The sequence below is a fragment of the Lynx canadensis genome, chromosome A1, assembly GCF_007474595.2.
Source record: "Lynx canadensis isolate LIC74 chromosome A1, mLynCan4.pri.v2, whole genome shotgun sequence".
In the NCBI taxonomy this organism is placed as follows: Eukaryota; Metazoa; Chordata; class Mammalia; order Carnivora; family Felidae; genus Lynx; species Lynx canadensis.
In genome coordinates, this window is record NC_044303.2 from 141,705,761 (window position 1) to 141,727,989 (window position 22,229).

General features: G+C 41.9%; 1 protein-coding gene across 2 annotated transcripts in view; it reads left to right on the plus strand.

The window, feature by feature from the left end:
* Positions 1 to 22,229, plus strand: part of PDE8B (phosphodiesterase 8B) — a 239,938-nt gene that overhangs the window by 210,590 nt on the left and 7,119 nt on the right. For both annotated transcript variants that reach the window (XM_030323507.1, XM_030323515.1), the window contains exons 12-18: positions 2,481 to 2,558; positions 11,653 to 11,729; positions 13,164 to 13,328; positions 15,373 to 15,418; positions 15,838 to 15,973; positions 16,858 to 17,056; positions 21,327 to 21,544. In XM_030323507.1, the coding sequence (XP_030179367.1) occupies positions 2,481 to 2,558; positions 11,653 to 11,729; positions 13,164 to 13,328; positions 15,373 to 15,418; positions 15,838 to 15,973; positions 16,858 to 17,056; positions 21,327 to 21,544 (919 nt within the window). The remainder of the gene's footprint in view (positions 1 to 2,480; positions 2,559 to 11,652; positions 11,730 to 13,163; positions 13,329 to 15,372; positions 15,419 to 15,837; positions 15,974 to 16,857; positions 17,057 to 21,326; positions 21,545 to 22,229) is intronic.

Genomic DNA, 22,229 nt, shown 5'->3' on the forward strand with positions numbered 1-22,229 from the left:
TGGTCTGTAAATTCATTCCAAAGCATCTCTTGGGAGAATGAATAATGAATTATTCGACTTAAATGGCCTTTATTGAAGAATAATTTCTCCAAACTTTTAGTAATTTCTGTTGCTACATTCTCTTAATTTCAGCTGAGATAACATCAGGAAGAACAAGAATTATATATCTTGGAGTAATTTCTAGTGAATGATTTAGTATTCAGCTAGCCAGGCATGGTCACAGTCATGAGACTAACTTCCCTACTTTGGTTTTATTTAGAAACTACATTTTCAGGAATGAGGTTTTTTTAATTTGGAATTTAATGTTTTTAAAAAAAATTTTTAGTGTTTATTTTTTGAGAGAGACAGCATGAGCAGCAGAGGGGCAAAGAGAGGAGACACAGAATCCAAAGCAGGCTCCAGGCTCTGAGCCCTCAGCACTGAGCCCAACGTAGGGCTCAAACTCACGAACCATGAGATCTTGACCTGAGCCGAAGTTGGACGCTCAACCCCACTGAGGCACCCAGGCACCCCAGTCTTGAATTTAATCTTAAATCTTTATTCAGTTAGATTTAATTTATTATGTGGTAAAGGCTAGGAATGTATATGATTATTAAGTCCCTGAAGAGGCTAAAAAGGAATGTTTTGCGAGTCACCACTGTTAGTTTTTCAGGGTTTGAGAGATGCCATATGATCCTAACAATGTCATTTAAAGTACCACTACTTATAGGTGTCTTTACAAATACTGAAACTCCTATCCACGGCCAGGAAAATTATTAAGGCAGAATCCACAAGACAAGGCTGTATGGTTAAGGTGTTTAGATCAACTTCATAATCTGCTTTTGTCTTTAGCTGTATAAATATAATTCAAGTTTAGTTGATGATTTAACTTTTTTAATTGAATCAGAGTTTTTAGGACTCTAAAATAGTTAAAAAGCTGATCCAGAAAAAAAGTGAAAACAGACAAGAGAACAATATTATAACCTGATCCCACGTATGCCTAGAAAGAAGGTATATTTGCAAATGACCAGATGTAATTAATACCACAAGCCAGTACAAACTACATACTTCCTGTGTAGCAGGCACTGTGTTAAGTGCTTTGCATGGATTAACTCATTTATGTCACACAGCAACTTAAGAATGAGATGCTGTAACCATCCCCACTTCATAGATGTAGATGTTGAAATACAGAGAAGTTAACACTGCCAGGGTTATACAGCTAGTAGATGATGGCATTCTGGAGACTTGAATTTTGGCAAGTTACTCTGGAACTGGTTCTATTATCTGCTGTTCTCTCTTGTGCCTTTTTTGGTGTTAATAGACCATTTTTTTTCGTATTATTTATTTATTTTGAGACAGAGATTGAGAGTGGAGGAGAAGCAGGAGGAGAGGTTAGAGAGACAGAATCCCAAGCAGGCTCCACACTGTCAGTGCAGAGCCTGATGTGGGGCTCACACTCATGAACTGCAAGATCATGACCTGAGCCGAAATCAAGAGTTGGACATCTAGAACTGACTGAGCCCCCAGGCCCACCATTAATAGACACTTCTTCAAAGAGCTTTGTTGCATCTTTTTCTTCTTTCTTGGAATATGAATACTTATTGATGTATAAGAAATGTATTCTTCCTGCTGGAACCTGCGTGTGTGCCTCCTGTCTTGGCACAGTGGGGAACAATTCTGTGTTACGATTAAGTTTCTCTCCTTGCTACTGGGTTACTCCCACAAGAAGCCAATGCCCTGAAAATGCATATTTCTGAAGGTAATTCTACTGCCCTGACATTTTTATCTCTTTGTCCTCACTCCATGCTTCAATATTTCATTAATGTGACAGCACATTTTGAGGGTTAAAGTCAGCAAAGACTTGTGCAGAATTGAAGTGCTTTATTCCCCTTAGAAAATAGGGACAAAAGTGAGTTGTGGAAATAGTTGGGATTATAAACCTGCCTTTTCTTCCCTTCCTTCCTGGGATTTTCACTATGCCTCATTTGATGAAATCACATCCTAAGGAGAACCTAGAAGACCATCTGGTGGGCTGACCTTTCAGAGGGGCCTAAAATTAGTCCATAGTAGTTTCTCAAATAAATTCAAGTTTCTTTGTATTTCACTGGTATTTTACTTCTGCAAATATCTCTGTAACAGCCTTCCTGACCCAGTTACATTTACTGTCCTTCAGGTTGAAATGACCCCCCCCCCCAAATTTCACCCAAGTTTTAATACTTATTTTTAAAAAAGATATTTTATTAATGGAACTAAAGAACTCTTGATAAAAAGCCTATTACCATTACATAACGGCCGTAAGAAAAGAGTATCATTTTGCAATTAATATGATTGATAATTCTGTGTTGTTGATGAGTTGAAGAGAAAGTGGTTTGCTGTTTCTTGAAAGTATTTTATAGTGCTTAAAAAGGAACCTTGTTTTCATTGGGGAGGGGAAATGTGTCTAAACTTCACCTGTAAATAAGCTGAAAACTCACCCTCCATTATTAACTTGAAATCCTTAGAGTCTCATTCATTTAGATACAAGAACAGGAGGAAAGAGTCCATTGATGTGAAATCGATATCATCTCGAGGCAGTGATGGTAAGAAGTTTTTCAGATTTCTTGGCCTTTTTAAAGTATAGAAGATGACAGAGGAATATACTCAAGAATTTGTCAGCATATAAACAAAACCCCAAGTAGCAGAGTTTTAATGCAGCTTGCTTTTTTACTCCATAAACTGAAAAATTTTTAGCACTTCTTACTTTTTTGCTTTTTATAGTGTCTTCTCTTTGAAATGACTCCACACTTGTTCCATGATGGCCTAAATTGTGTTGAGCCATATAACCACCAGAGCAGCTCAGAGTTTTAATAGCTAGGTCATTTTTTTAATATAATAGCTAGATCATTCTTAAGTGGGAGTGGGAGAAAAGGAACTGCAGAGTCCTGGCTTCCCAACTTCAACACTTCCCAGTTTTCAGTGTACCTGTTACACACCCTTACCCTTAATAAAATGTCATAGAAATACTGTGGGACATAATTTAGCACAACAGTTCTGCTCTGCTAAACATAATTTAACCAAAACATTATTTGAGTTCAAGCACGCCTTAAAGAGGAATCATTTGGATTTGCAGGGAGGGGGGAAAGTCCAAGATGACTTTGAAATTTCATTCCTAGGTACCTGGGAAAATATGAGTAATATTTTCAGAAATAGGAGTCTCCATTGTATGGCCATGTGGGGGGTTGAGGAGAAAATGATTATTTTTATTTTAATGAAGATGCCAAGGAAGCTAAAATACAAGACTAGTACTGCGGGCTAGAGGTGTGGATTTGGGAGTCCTAGGGGTGATAGATGATGCTTTGAGCAGAGGAACATCTGTAAGGGGTATGTGTGTGTGTGTGTGTGTGTGTGTGTGTGTGTGTGTGTGTGTGAGAGAGAGAGAGAGAGAGAGAGAGAGAGAGAGAGAGAGGTGGGGGAGGGAGAGAGGGAGGTGGGGGCAGGGGAAGAAAGAGAGAAGAGAAAAGAAAAGAAGGTCTAGGTTCTAGATTTGAAGGCATTCTTTCAGTTAGAGGAGAGGCAGGAGAAATAGGGCCAAGGAAGAGCACAAGAGAACTGGGGGTGAGCCACGAACAAGAGGGTAGCAAGAGAAGGGAGATGGCCAGCAGTATTATATGCTGCAGAGATCAGTGAGCTTAAGCACCGAGAACAGATTAGTGGATTTCACTCATCCATTCTAGGGGCATGAGGAGGGGTGGTGAGTGACTGTGATAGAAAGGAGAGAAGTAGGATGGTAACTTAAGGGAATAAACTGGAAGGGCAAGTGAAGGACTTTTCAATCCTATGGGTCACAATGGGAAACCTGATTATGAGGGAAGTGGATAAACTAGGAAGGACTGAAGACTTTAGAGACAAGATGAATAATTCATAGAGGAAAGAGGATAAATCATAGGGCAGGCAAAGGATAGGGGCCAAAAATGTAAAACAAGATTAACTGAAATATTTTCAGATGTAAATAGAACATTTTAGATGGACAGGATAATGGATGAGAGAATTTGAACTAGATTAGCTCAGTTTTCAGTGTAAAGTTTGACATGGGACCATCATCTGTCCAGAACATGGAGAAGTAGAGGTTGCAAAGTACAGAAGAAGGCTGTAATGATGGCTGAGCAGCAGGTAAGCTTTCTTGATATTGGCTAGATTAAGTTATCCCATTTGTAACGTGAGGATTTTATCCCTCCTTCCTGCCTCACAGGCAATGGTAGGATGAGCTGATGGGATCAGAGCTCTTACTGATTTATTTATTTTTAGGTTTATAATTATTTTTTAAAATTTTTATATTTTATTTAAATCCCAGTTAGTTAACGTATAGTGATGATGATTTCAGGAGTAAAATTTAGTGATTCATCACTTAAATATAACAGGGCTTTTAGGGTAGTTTCTCCCTTTGGAATTTTTACCTACATGTAAGCATTACCTGTTCAAAACAAACAAACAAACAAAAAACAATGGAGAAGATGGCTGAGCAGCAGGAACCTTACCTTATCCCATGGATACAGCTAGATAAAATCCACATCAGTATAAATAACTCAGAAAATAACATGAAGACTGGCAAAACAAACTTCACAGCTAAATGTAGAGAAGAGGCCACAGAGCGGAGACTAGAAAGAATAGAAACATGTTTGGGAGCTAACAGACCCATGGGAGGGAGGGATGGCAGACTTGGAGAGAGGAGAGAAATAGAGCCTCGTGCCAGGCACCCCAGGCACAGGGAATCCCCATAACATTTGGCTTTGAAAGCGAGAGGGGGGAAATTTCATGAACTCTTACAATTAGCAGGCTTAACATCTGAACTTTAAAAATCAGTTGGCTCTGAGAGAGCTGGAAGGATGAGAGGAAACGGAATCTCTGCCCTCATAGAAATAGCACAACAGACAGCCCCTCAGAAATACAGCATAGAAACGACATCTTGAATAATGCCTGGAGTATACTGGAGGGAGGATTGTTTAGTAACCTCAGAGAGTGTGCTAGAGGGGCAGGGATTGACCATTGGAAGACTTTTCCAGAAACAAAAGAGCTGGAAAGCCACCATTTTCCTCTCCCACCCCCACAGCCTAGATACATGGATACCTGCTGGAACCACCTCAGTGCTCACACTCAATACCTAACTGGTTAATAGTGCATCCCATGCTTGAGTTTTCTTGCAAACTCACCCTCTCCAGCCAGGCTCCGCCTCTAGGTCTCTTCACACAGCAGACCCACACAAACCCTGCTAACACAGTGTGACCCACCCTCATGCTTTCCTCTGGACCTGCTCCCTCCAATAGACCCTTGGCCAGAGCACATCCAAAGCAGTGCCACAAGTATGGCATGTGCGAGCAGCCCCAGTAGGACCAGCACCCTCCAGAGTGACTCCTGCCCTGGGTAGAGGTGAAGATAACCACACCCACCAGTCCAAGTACAGCCAGGCACATTGCTAGGGGCAGAGATCTGGTCCGACTGCAGGCCTTGCCTGCCAACAAAAGCTTCACAAGGGACAACACAGGGAAAGTGCCCTGAAATTCACTGATACTGCTTCTCTGGAAAATGCATGGACTGACCCAAACCCGAGGTGGTCCCAGACTGGCCTACTAACAACACAGGGACCAAACAAACCCTGACCACAACAGGAAAAGAGAGCCATTGCAGTCGACTGGGCCAAAGGAAAAAGCAGTTCAATCATAACAGCAGGGTGCACACAACAAATAGGAGACATTCCTCAAGTGCCAGGTTCTGGTGAACAGAGGACAGTGCACTGCAGGGCACTATAGGACCTCTTCTTCACAAGACTACTACTTTCAAGAGCAGGAGTTGTAGGTGACTTCCATAACACACAGAAACAGAGAGTTAGACAAGATGAGAGACAGGGAAATATGTCCCAAATGAAAGAACAGGATAAAATCACAGCACCAGAGTTAAGCAAAACAGAGAAAAGAAATATTACTGATAGGGAATTTACAGTAATGATCATAAAGATATCCACTGGACTTGAGACAAGAGTGGAAGATCTCAGTGAGACTCTTAACAAAAAGAAACCATAAAACTGCAGATGAGGAACTGAGTAACTGGAATTCAAAATACACAAGGTGGAATAAATAGTAGACTGGAGGAAGCAGAAGAACCAGAGATTTGGAGAACAGAGTAATGGAAAGCAAGCAAGCTGAATAGGAGAGAAAAATAATAATTAAAAATGAAAATAAGACTTGGGGAATTATCAAGAACAATAGCATTCACATTATAGGGATCCCAGAAAGAGAAGAGAGAGAAGGAAGCAGAAAATGATTCTGAAACAATAATAGCTGAAGACTTCCTGAAGTAGGGTCAGGGAACAGAAATCCAGGTTCAAGAGGCACAGAGAGCACCTAACAAAATCAACCCGAGGAGGTTGACACCAAGATGGATAGTAAATTGTAAATATTTATGCATCCAACATGGGAACACCCAAATAAAGCAGTTAATAACAAACCTAAAGGAACTAAACAATAGTAATACAATAATAGGGGACTGTAACATGCCACTTACATCAGTGGACAGGTCATCCAAACAGAAAATCTACAAGGAAACAATGGCTTTGGATGACACACTGGACCAGATTAATCTAGAGATGTATTCAGAACATTCCATCCAAAACTAGCAGAATACACATTCTTTTCAAGTGTAGATGGATCATCTCCAGAATAGATCATAAATTAAGCCACGAAACAAATCTCAACAGATTCAAGAAGGTCAGAGTCATACTATGCATCTTTTCCAACTACAACACCATGAAACTGGAAATCAACCACATGAGAAAAGCTGGAAAGAACACAAATACAGAAGGTTAAATAACATGCTACTAAACAATGAATAGGTCCATTAAGAAATTGAAGAGTAAGTAAAAAAATGCATGGGGGCAAATGAAAGTGAAAACACAATAGTCCAAAATCTTTAGGGTACACCAAAAGCAGTTTTAAGAAGGAAGTTATGGGGCGCCTGGGTGGCTCAGTCGGTTAAGCGTCCGACTTTGGCTCAGGTCATGATCTCATGGTCCATGGGTTCAAGCCCCTTGTCGGGCTCTGTGCTGACAGCTCAGAGCCTGGAGCCTGTTTCAGATTCCGTGTCTCCCTCTTTCTCTGACCCTCCCCTGTTCATGCTCTTTCTCTCTCTGTCTCAAAAATAAACATGTTAAAAAAAATTGAAAAAAAATTTAAAAAAAAAAAAGAAGGAAGTTATAGTAATACAGGCCTACCTCAACAAACAAACAAAAATCTCTAACAGCCTAACCTTACACCTGAAGAGCTAGAAAAAAGAACAAATCAAACCCAAAACCAGTAGAAGGAAGGAAATAATAGAGCAGAAATAAATGAAATGAAAACAAAACAAAATCAATGATACTGGGAGATGGCTCTTTGAGTAGATCAACAAAACTGGCAAACCTCTAGGCAGACTCATAAAATTAAAAAAAAAAAGACTCAGAATCAGAAATGAAAGAGGAGAAATAACAACCAACACCAGAGAAATACAATAGGAATAGACTCAAAATTATATGCCGCCAAACTGGACAGCCTAGAAGAAATGAATTTCTAGAAACACAGAACCTTCCAAAACCAAATCAGAAGGACATAGAAAATTTGAACAGGCCAGTTACCAGCAAGGAAATTGAATCAGTAATCAAAAACTCCCACCAAACGTCCAAGACCAGACAGCTTCACAGGCAAATTCTACCAAACATTTAAAGACGAATTAATACCTTTTCTTCTCAAACTATTCCAAAAAAATCAAAGAGGAAGGAAAGCTTCCAGATTCATTCTATGAGGTCAGCATTACCCCGATATCAAAATCATATACATACAACACAAAGAAGTAAAAGGCATCCAAATTGGCCAGGAGGAGGTCAAACTTTGACTCTTCGCAGATGACATGATACTCTATATGGAAAACCCAAAAGATTCCACCAAAAAACTGCTAGAATTGATTCATGAATTCAACAAAGTTGCAGGATATAAAATCATTGCACAGAAATCGGTTGCATTCCTATACACCTACAATGAAGTGACAGATAAATCAAGGAATCGATCCCATTTACAGTCGCACAAAAAAAAATATAAAATACCTAAGAATAAATCTAACCAAAGAGGTGAAAAATGTATACACTGAAAACTATAGAAAGCTTATGAAAGAAATTGAAGAAGATACAAAAAATGGAAAAAAGATTCCATGCTCCTGGATAGGAAGAACAAATATTGTTAAAATGTCGATACTACCCAAAGCAATCTACATATTCAGTGCAATGCCTATCAAAATAACACCAGTATTCTTCACAGAGCTAGAACAAACAATCCTAAAATTGGTATGGAACCAGAAAAAAACCCAAATAGCCAAAGCAATCTTGAAAAAGAAAAAGCAGGGGGCGTCACAATCCCAGACTTCAAGCTATACTACAAAGCTGTAATCATCAAGACAGTATGATATTGGTACAAGAACAGACACTCGGATCCATGGAACAGAATAGAGAACCCCGAAATGGACCCACAAACGTGTGGCCAACTCACCTTTGACAAAGCAGGAAAGAATATCCAATGGAATAAAGATGGTCTCTTCAGCAAGTGGTGCTCGGAAAACTGGACAGCGACATGCAAAAGAATGAACCTGGACCACTTTCTTTCACCAAACACAAAAATAAACTCAAAATGGATGAAAGACCCCAATGTAAGACAGGAAGCCACCAAAATCCTCGAGGAGAAAACAGGCAAAAACCTCTCTGATCTTGGCCACAGCAACTTCTTATTCAACACGTCTCTGGAGGCAACAGAAACAAAAGCAAAAGTGAACTATTGGGACCTCATCAAAATAAAAAGCTTCTGCACAGTGAAGGAAACAATCAGCAAAACTAAAAGGCAACCGACAGAATGGGAGAAGATATTTGCAAACGACATATCAGATAAAGGGTTAGTATCCAAAATCTATAAAGAACTTACCAAACTCAACACCCAAAAAACAAATAATCCAGTGAAGAAATGGGCAAAAGACATGAATAGACACTTCTCCAAAGAAGACATCCAGATGGCCAACCGACACATGAAAAAATGCTCAACATCACTCATCATCAGGGAAATACAACCAACCGAGGGTTACTGGAGGGGCTGTGGGAGGGGGGATGGGCTAAATGGGTAAGAGACACTAGGAATCTACTCCTGAAATCATTGTTGCACTATATGCTAACCAATTTGGATGTAAATTTTAAATAACATTTTAAAAAATCATATACAGGCACTACAAAAAAAGGGAACTACAGGCCTATGTGTCTAATGAACTTAAATGCAAAAATCCACAACAAATTGTTAATAAACTGAATCTAACAATACATTAAAAAACCATTGACCACAATCATGTGAGACTTATTACTGGGATACAAGGGAGGTTCAGAATTTGCAAGTCAGTCAATGTGATACATCAAGAAGAGAAAGGATAAAAATCACATCATTTTGATAGATGTAGAAAACGCATTTGACAAAGCATAAACTCCATTTATGCTAACCCTCAACAAAGTTTAGAGGGAACATAACATAATAAAGCCCATATAAAAACCCCACAGGTAACATCATACTCAATGCAAAAAAATTAAGTTTTTTCTCCAAAATCAGGAATGAGACAAGGATGTTCACTCTCATCACTTTGATTCAACACAGTACTGGAAGTAGTAGCCACAGCAATAAAACAAGAAAAAGGAAAAAAAGGTATCCAAATTGGTAAGGAAGAATAAAACTTACTATTTGCAGATGGCATGATACTATATATAAAAAATCCCAAAGACTCCACCCCAAAACTACTAGAACTGATAAATGAATTCTTTAAAATCACAAGATACAAAATCAATGTACGTGAATCTTTTGCATTTCTCTACACTACTAATGTAATAGCAGAAAGAGAAATTAGGAAAACAATTCCATTTACAATTGCACCAAAAATACAAAGTACCTAGAATGAACTTAACCAAGGAGGTGAAGGATTTGTACTCGGAAACTAAAACACTGATGAAAGAAATTAAAGATGACACAAATGAATGGAAAGATATTCCATGCTCATGGATTGGGAGAACAAATACTGTTAAAATGTCTATACTACCCAAAGTAATATACAGATTTAATACAATCCCTGTCACAATACCAGCCACATTTTTCACAGATCTAGACTTAATTATCCTAAAGTTTGTACGGAACTACAAAAGACCCCGAATGGCCAAAGCAGTCTTGAAAAAGAAAAAAAGTAGAAATATCACAATCCCAGATTTCAGGATATAATACAAAGCTGTAGTAATCAAGATAGTATAGTAATGGCACAAAATAGATACATGGATCAGTGGTAGAGAATAGAGACCAGGAATAAACCCACAATTATATGGCCCGTTAATCTTTGACAAAGGAGGGAAGAATATGCAATGGGGAAACATAATCTCTTCAACGAATAGTGTTGAGGGAACTGGAAAGCTGCCTGCAAAAGAATGAAACTGGACCACTTTCTTACACCATTCACACAAATAAATTCAAAATGGATTAAACACCTAAATGTGAGACATGAAGCCATAAAAATCCTGGAAGAGAGCAGAGGCAGTAATTTCTCTGACATTGGCTATAGCAACATTTTTCTAGATATGTCTCCTGAGACAAGGGAAACAAAAATAAACTATTGGGACTACACCAACATAAAAAGCTTTCACAAAGTAAAAAATACTCAAGAAAACTAAAAAACAAGTGAATGGGAAAATATATTTGCAAATGCACATAGCCAATAAAGAGTTGTATCCAAAATATATAAAGAATTTACGCAACTCAACAACAAAAACAATCAGAGTGGAAATAGGCAGAAGACATGAAGACATTTTTCCAAAGAACACATACAGATGGCCGAAATACACATGAAAAGATACTCAACAGTCCTCATCATCAGGGAAAAGCAGAACAAAACCACAATGAGATATCACTTGCCACCTGTCAGAATGGGTAAAATCAAAAATACAAGAAATAACAAGCGTTGGTGAGGTGGAGAAAAAAGAAGCCTTGTGCACTGTCAGTGGGAATGCAGATTGATAGAGCCATTGTGGAAGACAGTATGGAGGTTCCTCAAAGAATTACCATAAGATCCAGTAATTCCACTACTGGGTATTTACCCGTAGGGGAAAAAAACCCATTAATTTGAAAAGAGTAGCCAATTTATGGAAGCAGCCCAAGTGTTTATGTTATATGAATGGATAAAGAAGATGTGATCTATAAATATATGTCCTTATCCAGTCCCATGGCCAGAAGCTGGGAACTGAAAGTTAGGAACGGTCAAAGTTGGGCTTTGGTGATTTATAGTAAAGTGAGTAGGGTATATTAGGCTGTTGAGATGGGGGCCTCAGGATCCCAATTAACCTTCTCTGAAATTTCCCTTATGGAACTAATACTCCTAAAGCCTTTCTTCCGTCATAGTTCCAGACCAAACCACACTTTCTAGACTTGGTCAAGTAGTGGCTGACCTCTCAACCTTTTAGGATTAAAAGATGCGTGAATCCTTTGCTTTGTGGAGGGCCCTGGGGATGCAGTCCGGTGAGAATCAGGTCCCCAGTCTGTGAAGGGCTCCTTTGCTATATTTAGCCACGCTGAGCCACCAGAACCAGATACAACTTTATTTACTTCTCCCCAGCACCAAGCCTCCAAAATCGTCGCTATCCATCCATGGCAAGGATCCATTCCATGACCATCGAAGCTCCCATCACAAAGGTGAGTGACAGCTGCTGCCTCCACTCTGCAATCAGGGCTGCCCAGCACTGGGCTCGTTTCTACAGACAGACGTGATAAATGACTTGTCACTGATAACACAGAGTTTACAGTCTGGTAGAGGAAGCAGATATTAAATAAACACGTAATTAATTTGTAGTTCTAAATTACACTGACTGTTAGTAAGGAAAACAATAGTGTTCTAAGAGAAAATCAGATTACAGCTCTATTTACCTTAGGTGAGGTGATCAGGCAGAGTCTCTCTCTAGAGGAAATGATGCTTGAAGTAAGAACTGAAGCACGCAAGGCTGTTAGAAGACGAGGTGGGAGGAGAGAATTCTAGGCAGTAGGCACAGCAAGAGATGAAGCATAGAGGTGAGAGAAGGAGGATTGGAGTATTTGAAGACTTGAAAGAAAGTTCGGGTGACTAGAGCTTGGAGGGCAGAGGGGAGAAGATGGTGACATGGAGCTGTAAGGAGGGGTTCGTATTTCAGTTTCTGTGCAGTGGAAGCCACTGAAGAGTTTCAAGTCGGGGAATGACATGATCCAGTATGTTTATTAAAAGGAACACCCAGCTGCCATGCGGAGAATGGACTAGAGGTGGCAAGAATGAAAGAGAAGAGGCCAGTTAGGGGGCTTTTCCAGAATTCCAGGCAAGAAATGGTGGTAACTGTACTACAGTCAAAGCAGTGGAGTTAGAAATGAATAGATCAAGAAATATTCAGGGATAGAATCAATTTGGACGATGAATAGCATTATCAGGGTGATAGAGAAAGCTGTTTGTCAGCTGGGGCCACCCAGGTTCTGAGTTTGAGCACAGGCGGATAGAAGTTTTGTTTTGTTGTTGTTTGGTTTTTGTTTGTTTGTTTTTCACTCTAGTGTAAAAACCAGAGAAGGAGCTCTTGTCTCACTTTTTTGGTCCCCTTTTTTCCTTGCTTTGGGGAGAAGGGAGCAATATCCTGAATTTAGGTTGGGACATGTGAGCAAGATATTCCAATAGATGGGTCACATGGGTAATTGAATTACACAAACTTGAAGGTCAAAAATGAGTTCCGGCAGGGATATAAATTTGAGAGCCCTTGGCATTGTGGGTCGTATGTGTCCAAACTCATGGGAATAGCTGGGTTCTGGAAGGACTGTGGAGTGAAAGGCCCCGTACCCATCTCTGAGGAGCTCCAACCTGCAGGAGACAGCTAGAGAAGGATCAGCAAAGGAGCTGAAGAAGATGTGGTCTCTGAGGTGGGAGAACAACCCGGAGAGGTTGGGAGGAAGGGCATGTTGCAGTGAGAATGGAGTGGTTCCGTGAAAACCCTGCTCATTTTCAACAATAAAACGTGTCACTCTCTGATTTCTTTTGGGTTGCAAGCATGTGTTTGACTTTTGGGAACTAGAATTCTTATATTCTCAAATTTATTCTTTCTCTCTTTATTTCCTTAGGTTATAAATATAATCAATGCAGCCCAAGAAAACAGCCCCGTGACAGTAGCAGAAGCCTTGGATAGAGTTTTGGAAATTTTACGGACCACGGAACTGTATTCCCCTCAGCTCGGAACCAAAGATGAAGATCCTCACACCAGTGATCTCGTTGGAGGCCTGATGACTGTGAGTGATGAGGGAAAACCGGAAATGCAGGGAGACAACATTAAATGCCCTTTAGAGCACATATAACATGTACCATTTAAACTTGCATATAGTTGCAGAAACATCCGCTGTGGGGGCTAACATCAGTGTAATCAGAAGCATCCGTGTCAAAATTTCTGGATTATATGTGTGGTATAATTCAAATATTTTTTGAATTTACCTTTCCATGAAGCTAACTGATTATAGCAATGGGAGACAGTCCTTCAGAATCCTCATTACAATAAGGAGTAAAGAAGCAGTTGATTGAAGGCTAAATATGCACCACGGGACCCTTTTTTTACCTCTCTCCCTTGACCTGGTGCAGTATTGGATTGAGGGTTATGGGTAGGTTTCCTTGGACTACAGGCTTTTTATGTAATGAAAAGGTTTGTACTTAGATTATAGCACTAGTTCCCAAAATCTCAGCTCTAGAATCCTCTCATTAAATAAAAAGTTATATAGAAGTTCCCTTTATAATCCAATAAAAGCAGAGCAGAGCTGTTCTGGCTCCATAGGGGAGCGAGAAGGAAGCACCCCCTCCCAGCACACCAGTACCACCACCATTTGTCACCACCAAGAGTAGCTGATTTCTAAGGACTCGTGTGTTCTAGTGTTTGGCTGTAATCTATTTGGCTGTAATCACCATCTATCAGCAAGTGAAGAAAAAGAAGAAGATTCAAATTACTCATTTGTAGTTCTTATCAGAGGGTGAAGCTTGAAGAATTCTTGGGGTGAAACAGACTCCAGGAGCATCTGAGACTTTGACTTTGAAGGTTTGTGTCTAGCCCTGTCACCAAATGCTGAGCGTTGACTGGCTTTCTAGTCCATTCTCCCTGTTCTTGCAAAAGGTCTTCGATGAGCCTGTAATTTGAGTGACTTCCTGTTCCTTTCCTTTCCCTGGGCTGGCCTTGGTCATCCCATCCCAGTGCAGCACAGGCTTCAGCTCTGGAGAACGCTGGCAAGGGTCAGTCAGGAGGGCAGCCACAGCACCGCATCAGGAGGACTTCAGTTTCTGGAACCAAATCATCTGCCTCTTCCCCCTGTGGCCATCTTGCGGTTCCTCTCCGGGTCCTGCTGTGAGGAACTAGTGTAGGATTCCACTTACTTTTATTTAGTCTTAGAGAAGAGGAAAAAGAAAGGCAAAGAAGAAGCAGGGGAGTGCCCTGTGATACCTACCTTAGAGGCAGGATGGTTGTAGCCATTGTCACCTACCTATTTATAGAGTTTTAAAAGTTCAGCTCTTGGCCTAAAGGTCCCAAGGTGTGACTTCAGGGGAGCCCTTCATTAATACTTTAAACCTCAGCACACACTTTCTAGGGAGACAAATAAGCAATTATAAATGATTTTTAAGCCAAGATCTAAATAATTAGTCACTCAAGGGTAGAAAGTGGAGGGAAGGGGAACTGACATGCAAGGACATCACCAGCCTAGTAAATGGCAGATCGTTAGGACTCTTTCCACTCCCTTAAGTTGCCCTTCAAAGATCTCAAATCCAGAAAGTTTTCTTCTAAAGGCCAACTGCAGTGTTCACGTTGCAAAGCAGAAAATACAGTTGGAAAAATAATTTAGATACTAATCAAAAATTAGCCCAACCTTTTTAAAGCTTTACATTAAATCATCCCCAAAATGTGGCCCATGGCTTTGGGTCCCCAGTATGTAAATCTGAGAACACAAGAATAACATAGTACCTAGAAGGGTAAGTGGGGTCTCTTCAAAATAACCTGCATCCAAAAGCAAGATCCCTTCCGTGAGTTCACTAATGTGGCTTCAGGAAGCCAGAAGACAAGGATGGTGTGAGAAAGGCAACGAAGGCAGCTCAGAGGTCAGGCGTGAAACCTGAATGAAGTCCTATCCATTTTACTCTCAATTCTCCATCTCCTGGGGCTAATAGCTATGGAAGGGGGAGTGTCCTCTGTCTTCTGGATACTGTTCATTTTGAGCCTCATCTTTGGCTAATGGAAGAAATGAGAGAATAATGATAACCGTGTGCAAAGTATGCTTCTAATAGTAGCTTTCTTTATTCCAGGATGGCTTGAGAAGGTTGTCAGGAAACGAGTATGTGTTCACTAAGAGTAAGTTGTCATCTGTGCACTTGTTACTGATAACCTGTCTCCAGCCTGTGCCTTCTCCAGTGTTGTGAGTTTTGTTTGGGGAGGGCCTTGGTGTGGCTTGCTGTTGGTCTCATTGGAGTTAACCATCTCTGTAGTCTGCACTTGAAACCAGGTCTCCTAATTAAAATTACTTCTGTGAGCACTGTCAGAATAAGAATTGCAACTCTGTGTACATTCAGACAGACAGCTAAATGGAATTACTTTTTTATTTTTATTTTTTGTTGGGAGAAGTTTCAAGAGAAGAACCCTAAAGTGAAAATCTTAACCCTTGGAAGTTCAAGACTTCTTTCTAGTAGCAACCATGAAGATGCTAACAAATGTTTGGGGGCACTTAAGATTCCACAATTAACCAGCCTCCTCAACCCCGTCTGTTTGCTCAGATGTGCACCAGAGTCACAGTCACCTTGCGATGCCAATAACCATCAACGATGTCCCCCCTTGTATCGCTCAATTACTCGATAATGAGGAAAGTTGGGAGTTCAACATCTTTGAATTGGAAGCTGTTACACATAAAAGGTATGTGGCTTCTTTGGCTGCAGGTGGGGAAAGATTGATGGCCACGCTCAAGACTTTCACATCTGGAAACTTTGAGGGAGACGTGAGTTCTTGCCACAAGAAACTTCACAGGTTCTACTTTTCATGCCTTGCTGGGATGTCGCACAAGCAGAGACTGTGGCCCCTGAGTGAGCTCCTTTATGGAGACAGAGTGGGTAAGATGTGGGATTAGCCTGGTGATGACCCAGGATGAGGACATACTGAGTGTCCTTTTCACATTTATCCAGGTCGTTCCTTTGTGCTAGTGAGCCGAGAGTTCCAAGTACTATTGGCCCCAAACTTGTTGAAGCTAGACCTTACAAAATAAATTTGAAAGCACTACGGACTTGACTTTTGTTCCATCCTGTAGGCAGGGAGAAGACGAAGTAAGTCAGAAAGTCCTCTTCTATAGTAGGAGACAGCTCTTTCTTTCAGGGATGCTGGTCTATAGCATGTGAATGATTCTCACCTGTAAATCTAAGTAATATTATAAATGGTAGGACTCTACTGACACCACTGTCCCTAGGCTCAGTAACTTTGTGAGGCGACACAGAGGAAATACAGAGGTTATATGGAAGTAGACATGGAGAGGGATCTTTTTTGGTTGCTAGAGTCACTGAAGGCTGTCTGAGTTTAAGATAATCGAGAAATCATTTGGATTGACCACCATGAGGCACCTAGTTGTAAAGAAGTGACTGATGAGGAGATGCTCTGTCTCCTAATTTGGGGAGGGGATGTTTTTTAAGCTCTTGTTCATGCGGAGTAAACGTCACAAGAAAAATGCCTCTATTCCCCAGTGTCATCAAAGAAAGCAGTTTCTAGACCAGTGAACACAATGAATCAGGGTCTGTTTTCCTGTTTTCCAGGCCATTGGTTTACCTGGGCTTAAAGGTATTTTCCCGGTTTGGAGTCTGTGAATTTTTACACTGTTCTGAAACTACTCTTCGGGCCTGGCTCCAAGTGATTGAGGCCAACTACCACTCTTCCAATGCTTATCATAACTCCACCCATGCCGCCGATGTCCTGCACGCCACTGCCTTCTTCCTTGGAAAGGAAAGAGTAAAGGTAGCATTTCGGTATCATGATCTAGTTACCTGCTTAGATTGGAGGTCCAAGAGCTCAATCCTAATAAACATATAAGGCAAATAACCATTTATGTATATACAAATTGCAACCAATCTGATAGTTCTTTGACTCATCAAATTAACTTGTCATGTTGGTGTTGTAAAGACATGGCCTTTGCTTCCAGCTCTCCCCTCTTGCAAAGGCCTAAAACAATAATTGATGCCACTGTAGACTCCCTTACATGCCTGGCTGATTCATGAACCTATTCTCCAAGTATTCACTGGGAGCCCGTTGTGATACTGAATTAGAGGACAGGACTTAGTTATTACAGCAAATGGTTACTAGGTCTAGAGGTTACGTTTTGGGATCACAATTTGGCCATTGGTGCATGGTAACCCAGACAGTAAGGAGCCATTCAGCATTCTACTAATATACATACATATATATGTGTGTGTTTTGTGTAGGTGTGAATATGGATATCCTACATTAATGACTTGCATAATCATTCTGAAGGAGTTCCACGTCCCTTAATCTTACTTAGAAGCACCTGTACTGTCATGAATAGGTGCTGATTTATAGGACAGTCCTACGTACACCCCATGTACAGCTGGCAAGAGATCTCCATCTCTCCTCCTTCCCAACCACCATCACTTGCAGTGAAGCTTGTAATTCCTTTGCTACAGTTAAAACGGAAGCTTAGAATGTAGATGCCCCTGCGAGAAGTACTATATAGACACCGCAATTCCTATCAACCCGCAGCGGCCTAACGTTAGATCATTTTCTTAGTCTTAATACCCTGGCTACTTAGAAGAGTGATAGAAGGACAGGTAGCAGGAGCTAGAAATGGGACCAAAATGGGGAAAGAGGAGGTTTCCTTCTCAATTTTGCCAAACCTAATGTTGGTATTCACTTTCATCATCAGCAAAGTAAAGAATGTGGTCCAAGAATGATGCTTTTGAAGACTTTTATTCACCTCCTTTTCAAAAAGGTGACCTCACGCTTTGTTGGGATAGCACGTTCCTTTGAAGAGCTAAGACACTTTGAGATTCCTACTCCAGGCTCATGTTCCTCCATTTTACGCTGCATGAAACCTTAGACAGCTGAGGCTGTGCACTGCAAAGTTGAGGGCAGGACGTAAAGATGACCCTCACTTACGCAGAACGACTCTATAAAAATACACATTAAATGCTTGATAAATCAGGGAACTCTTGGTCACTTTATCACCTCCCATACTCTCCCTCCCCCAGGAATTTTTCTTTAGATTGTGAGTTCTGCTAGCATATTCAAAATCTGATTGAATTTCTCAAATAGCAATAGAACTACAAGGCTAAGACTATAATTACTTCAAATTCAAAAGACATTTTCTGACAGGCTTGCCAGAGAATCAGGAAATTGAGAACTGCCAGGAACCTTGGAGAAGTAGGTGGAGGGGGCTCCTTATCTCAGAGGTTGACTCAGCAGCCCCAGACCACTGGTTAGTCCACCGTGAGGCATTCTGAGCAGGATTTAATCCTGGGGACTCTTGTGCCAGACCTGCTGCCACTGATGCGGAGAGTCAGGGAAATGTGTTTTTACCGAATACCCATCCGTCACCCTCTTTTCTTTATGCTTAGACTAAAAATCTTGATATCACTGTGACATAGCTCCACATCCCCACCCCAGCCAGCTGGATAACATGCCCAGAGCTCACCTTCCCCTTGAATTTGTCACAGATACTCTCTTCCCCCTACTCTTCCCGATTCCCAGGAACCACTGCAACTAGAGCGCTCAGGGTAGCCAGCACTCTGTTGTTATTCTCGGGTGTAGGTGACCGTCGTAGGGAAGGAACTGTTGGAAAGGCTCATCTGAAATGGGGGCCAGTCTGGCCAATTTGCCTCAGGGTGATCCAAATCTACTCCCATTGGTTAAAGAAGGCAAAAACGCGTCAGGCTCTGGGCTGATGGCTCAGAGCCTGGAGCCTGTTTCCGATTCTGTGTCTCCCTCTATCTCTACCCCTCCCCCGTTCATGCTCTGTCTCTCTCTGTCCCAAAATAAATAAACGTTGAACAAAAATTAAAAAAAAAAAAAAAAAAAAAAAGAAGGCAAAAACGGTGCAGAACTCTCTGCATCTCCAAAGGTCTGAAATTTCTCCTCTTGTGGGTTTGGTGAGGAAGTTTTCTTCCGCAGACGGTCCCTCCCTCCCACAGGAAGGGCTGCTTCTTCCATCTGCTGGGGGGGTGGGGAGGTGGGCCCAGCCTTCTTCTCCTGCCTCCCACCACAACTACCCCCAGGTTTAAATCAGTGTAGGCTGGAAGAAAAGGCATGTCTCACCTAATGCCACTTGTGTGTCTACTGCAGTTACTTAAGTCTCTTTTATTGAAAAAACTAAAAACAACTTGGCCCCAGGCTCCAGTCAAGGTGGAACATACTCCAGGACCACTAGCTGCAGGCCCAAAGTGTGGGTTCCATGGGTCCTCCCTGCACAGGTAGAGTCAGAGGAGAGCCCCATCAGGGCAGCTTTGGGTCCTGACTGCACCTCCCTGACCAGAGGCAAAATGGGGCCAGCTTTTCTGCTTGCTCTGGGCATTATACAATCATCAGTGTCTGAAAAGAGCTGAAAGGAACAGCATCAGGTGCTGTCCCTGGTCAGGAAAGCTATACGTGTGGACTGGGGCCAAGCCAGGAATTGCCCCCACCCCACCCCCACTCCTGCTCCAGGTGGTCAGGGTTGGAAAGGGAAATGGCTGTCTTCTGGTAGGGACAGCTTTCAAGAAACCTTTCAGGGCTAGCTTCAGACTCATTGCTCCCTTACCCATTAGGGTCTGAGAAGCAGTTGGCATTTTTACCTCCCACAGCCTGGGAGAACAACTCTGTAATGCCAGAAAAGTATGCCTGCCCGTCTAGCCTCTTCTCGGGTACCACTTTTCCCCTACTCACTACCCTTCAGCCACACTGATGCTCTTTAAGTTGCCTGAATAAACCACTTCTTTGTTTGACCTCAGGAACACCATGTAGGCTTTCTGCCTGGCATTCTCTCTCTCGTCATTTTTTGCCCGGCTAATTTCTGCTTCTCCTTCAGGCTTTTATGCTGATAAAATGAAAAAATGCAGTTTTCGGTTGCACTGGCCACGTTTCAGGTGTCTGGTAGCTCCGTGTGACCAGGGTTTATATATGGACAGCACAGACATTGCCATCGTCACAGAGAGTTGAGCCAACAGCACTGCCCTAAACCAGATCAGGCCTTGGGGTTACTCTGTCAAAGCATCTGTACTTTCCTTCTTAGCACATTTCACAGTCAGTTACGTGTGTGTGTGTGTGTGTATGTGTGTGTGATCACTTCTCGGCCTTTTGGCTAAGACCAAGTGTATTTGTGTGTGTGTGTGTGTGTGTGTGTATGATTTGTGCCTTCCCCAGGAAATTATCAATTCCATTAGCGCAGAGAGCATGCCAGTGTAGTTCATCATTGTAGTGCCAGCATTCTGAGTCACAGCTGGAACCCAGTAAGTGTATCATAAATGATTACTGAATGAATTCCTGAAGTACAGGATCTCTTATATAATAGTAGCCCATTTAATAGCTTCTTCCTAAGGCTGTGATCTGAGAAAACATCCGTGTGCCCTTCTGCTCTGGTTTGTGTTCTTACATTACATACCAAGAGCTGTAGAAAGAGGGTCTCCCTTTGTGCCTCTGCCACCTGCTCACCTAGAGCTGAATTTTGTTCTTAATTGCAAGAGCCCCTTTAGCCTCAGTTTTCATGGGAAAGTTCTTGTTCTTGTCCTTGATGCTCTTGTACTGCTTGGCTTTACCCCTTTTCACCTTTGTGTGAAGAATTTGGTTGTATTTGTGCCATTACTGCCACTCTCTCAATCTCTGCGTAAGTAAGCAAACAAAATAAGTAATACTTGTGATCTTAGGCCACTTTCTGCTCTTCACGTGTGGAAAAGAGTCAGCAATAAATACCACAGGGCAAACACTTGAAAAGTCCTGTTTGGCTTCTTCCTGCAAAGGACTTGGAGTGAACAGATCCTGGGAAAAGAATTTCGGTGTCCGTGATAATACATCTGTCACATAACGACAACTCAGATTTCTGTTTCCTTCCACATAATCCACAGCAACACCAGGTGATGTGATATATCCTAGGCAGCCTCTCAACTTCCAGGAAGTCAGAGAAGGCTCGTCAGACTAAGAGAACATTCTGATAATCCCAACTCCCCTGGCCCATCCCCCGAGAGACGTGTAGGATCCTGACATTCAGTGGATAACGTTCAACCTTGCCTCCTCATGACCCCAGGGAAGCCTCGATCAGCTGGATGAGGTGGCAGCGCTGATTGCCGCCACAGTCCATGATGTGGATCACCCGGGAAGGACCAACTCGTTCCTGTGCAACGCAGGCAGTGAACTCGCTGTGCTCTATAATGACACCGCTGTCCTGGAGAGTCACCACACCGCCCTGGCCTTCCAGCTCACGGTCAAGGACAGCAAATGCAACATTTTCAAGAACATTGACAGGTTTGTGCTTGGGCTCCTCTGCTCAGGTTTGTGAAACAGTAGCGGGACATTCAGTCTTATGTAACTTCTCCAAGTATTTAGCTTCTCTTAGGGCAGGGAAAGGGGGAAGTAACAATAGTTGGACCATTGTACCAGACGGTATAGTAATCACCTTGCCCTTATAAGCTTACTTGTACTTTCCAGACTGCTTTCATCTTTCTGAATTTCATTTGCTCTTCATTGAGTTCACAAACGTGTTTTACACACTGCGCAAAAACGCTTAAAACCCTGGTTGTCTAATAAGTACAGCAGATATTTTTACCCTCCCAGGGGACATCCTGCCTTTTGTGTAACTCCCGGAAAATGCATCTTTCCTTGGCTTTCCCCAGTTGAGTTTTTGCCACTTAAAATCCTAACTCACGAGGAGATAGCGTTGTTCCACAGGTCCCGGCAGAGTCGTTAGAGCCCAGAGGGTTGGGCAGGTTTCCCCCTGGCTGTTGTACTCCTGTCTGGTGAAAGTTGGCCAGCTGTGAACTGAGAGGAGCACTTCCTCTTGGCTGCCACAGGCCTGCAGTCAGATGATGGCTGTTTGCCACATGGCACCAGCCAGGCTGGAGAGCGGACTTCTGGGACAGGGCAGACTACACAGAGCACAGGGCTCACCCGGGCCTTGGGGAACACTTGTCAACATGGGCCTATCACTTTG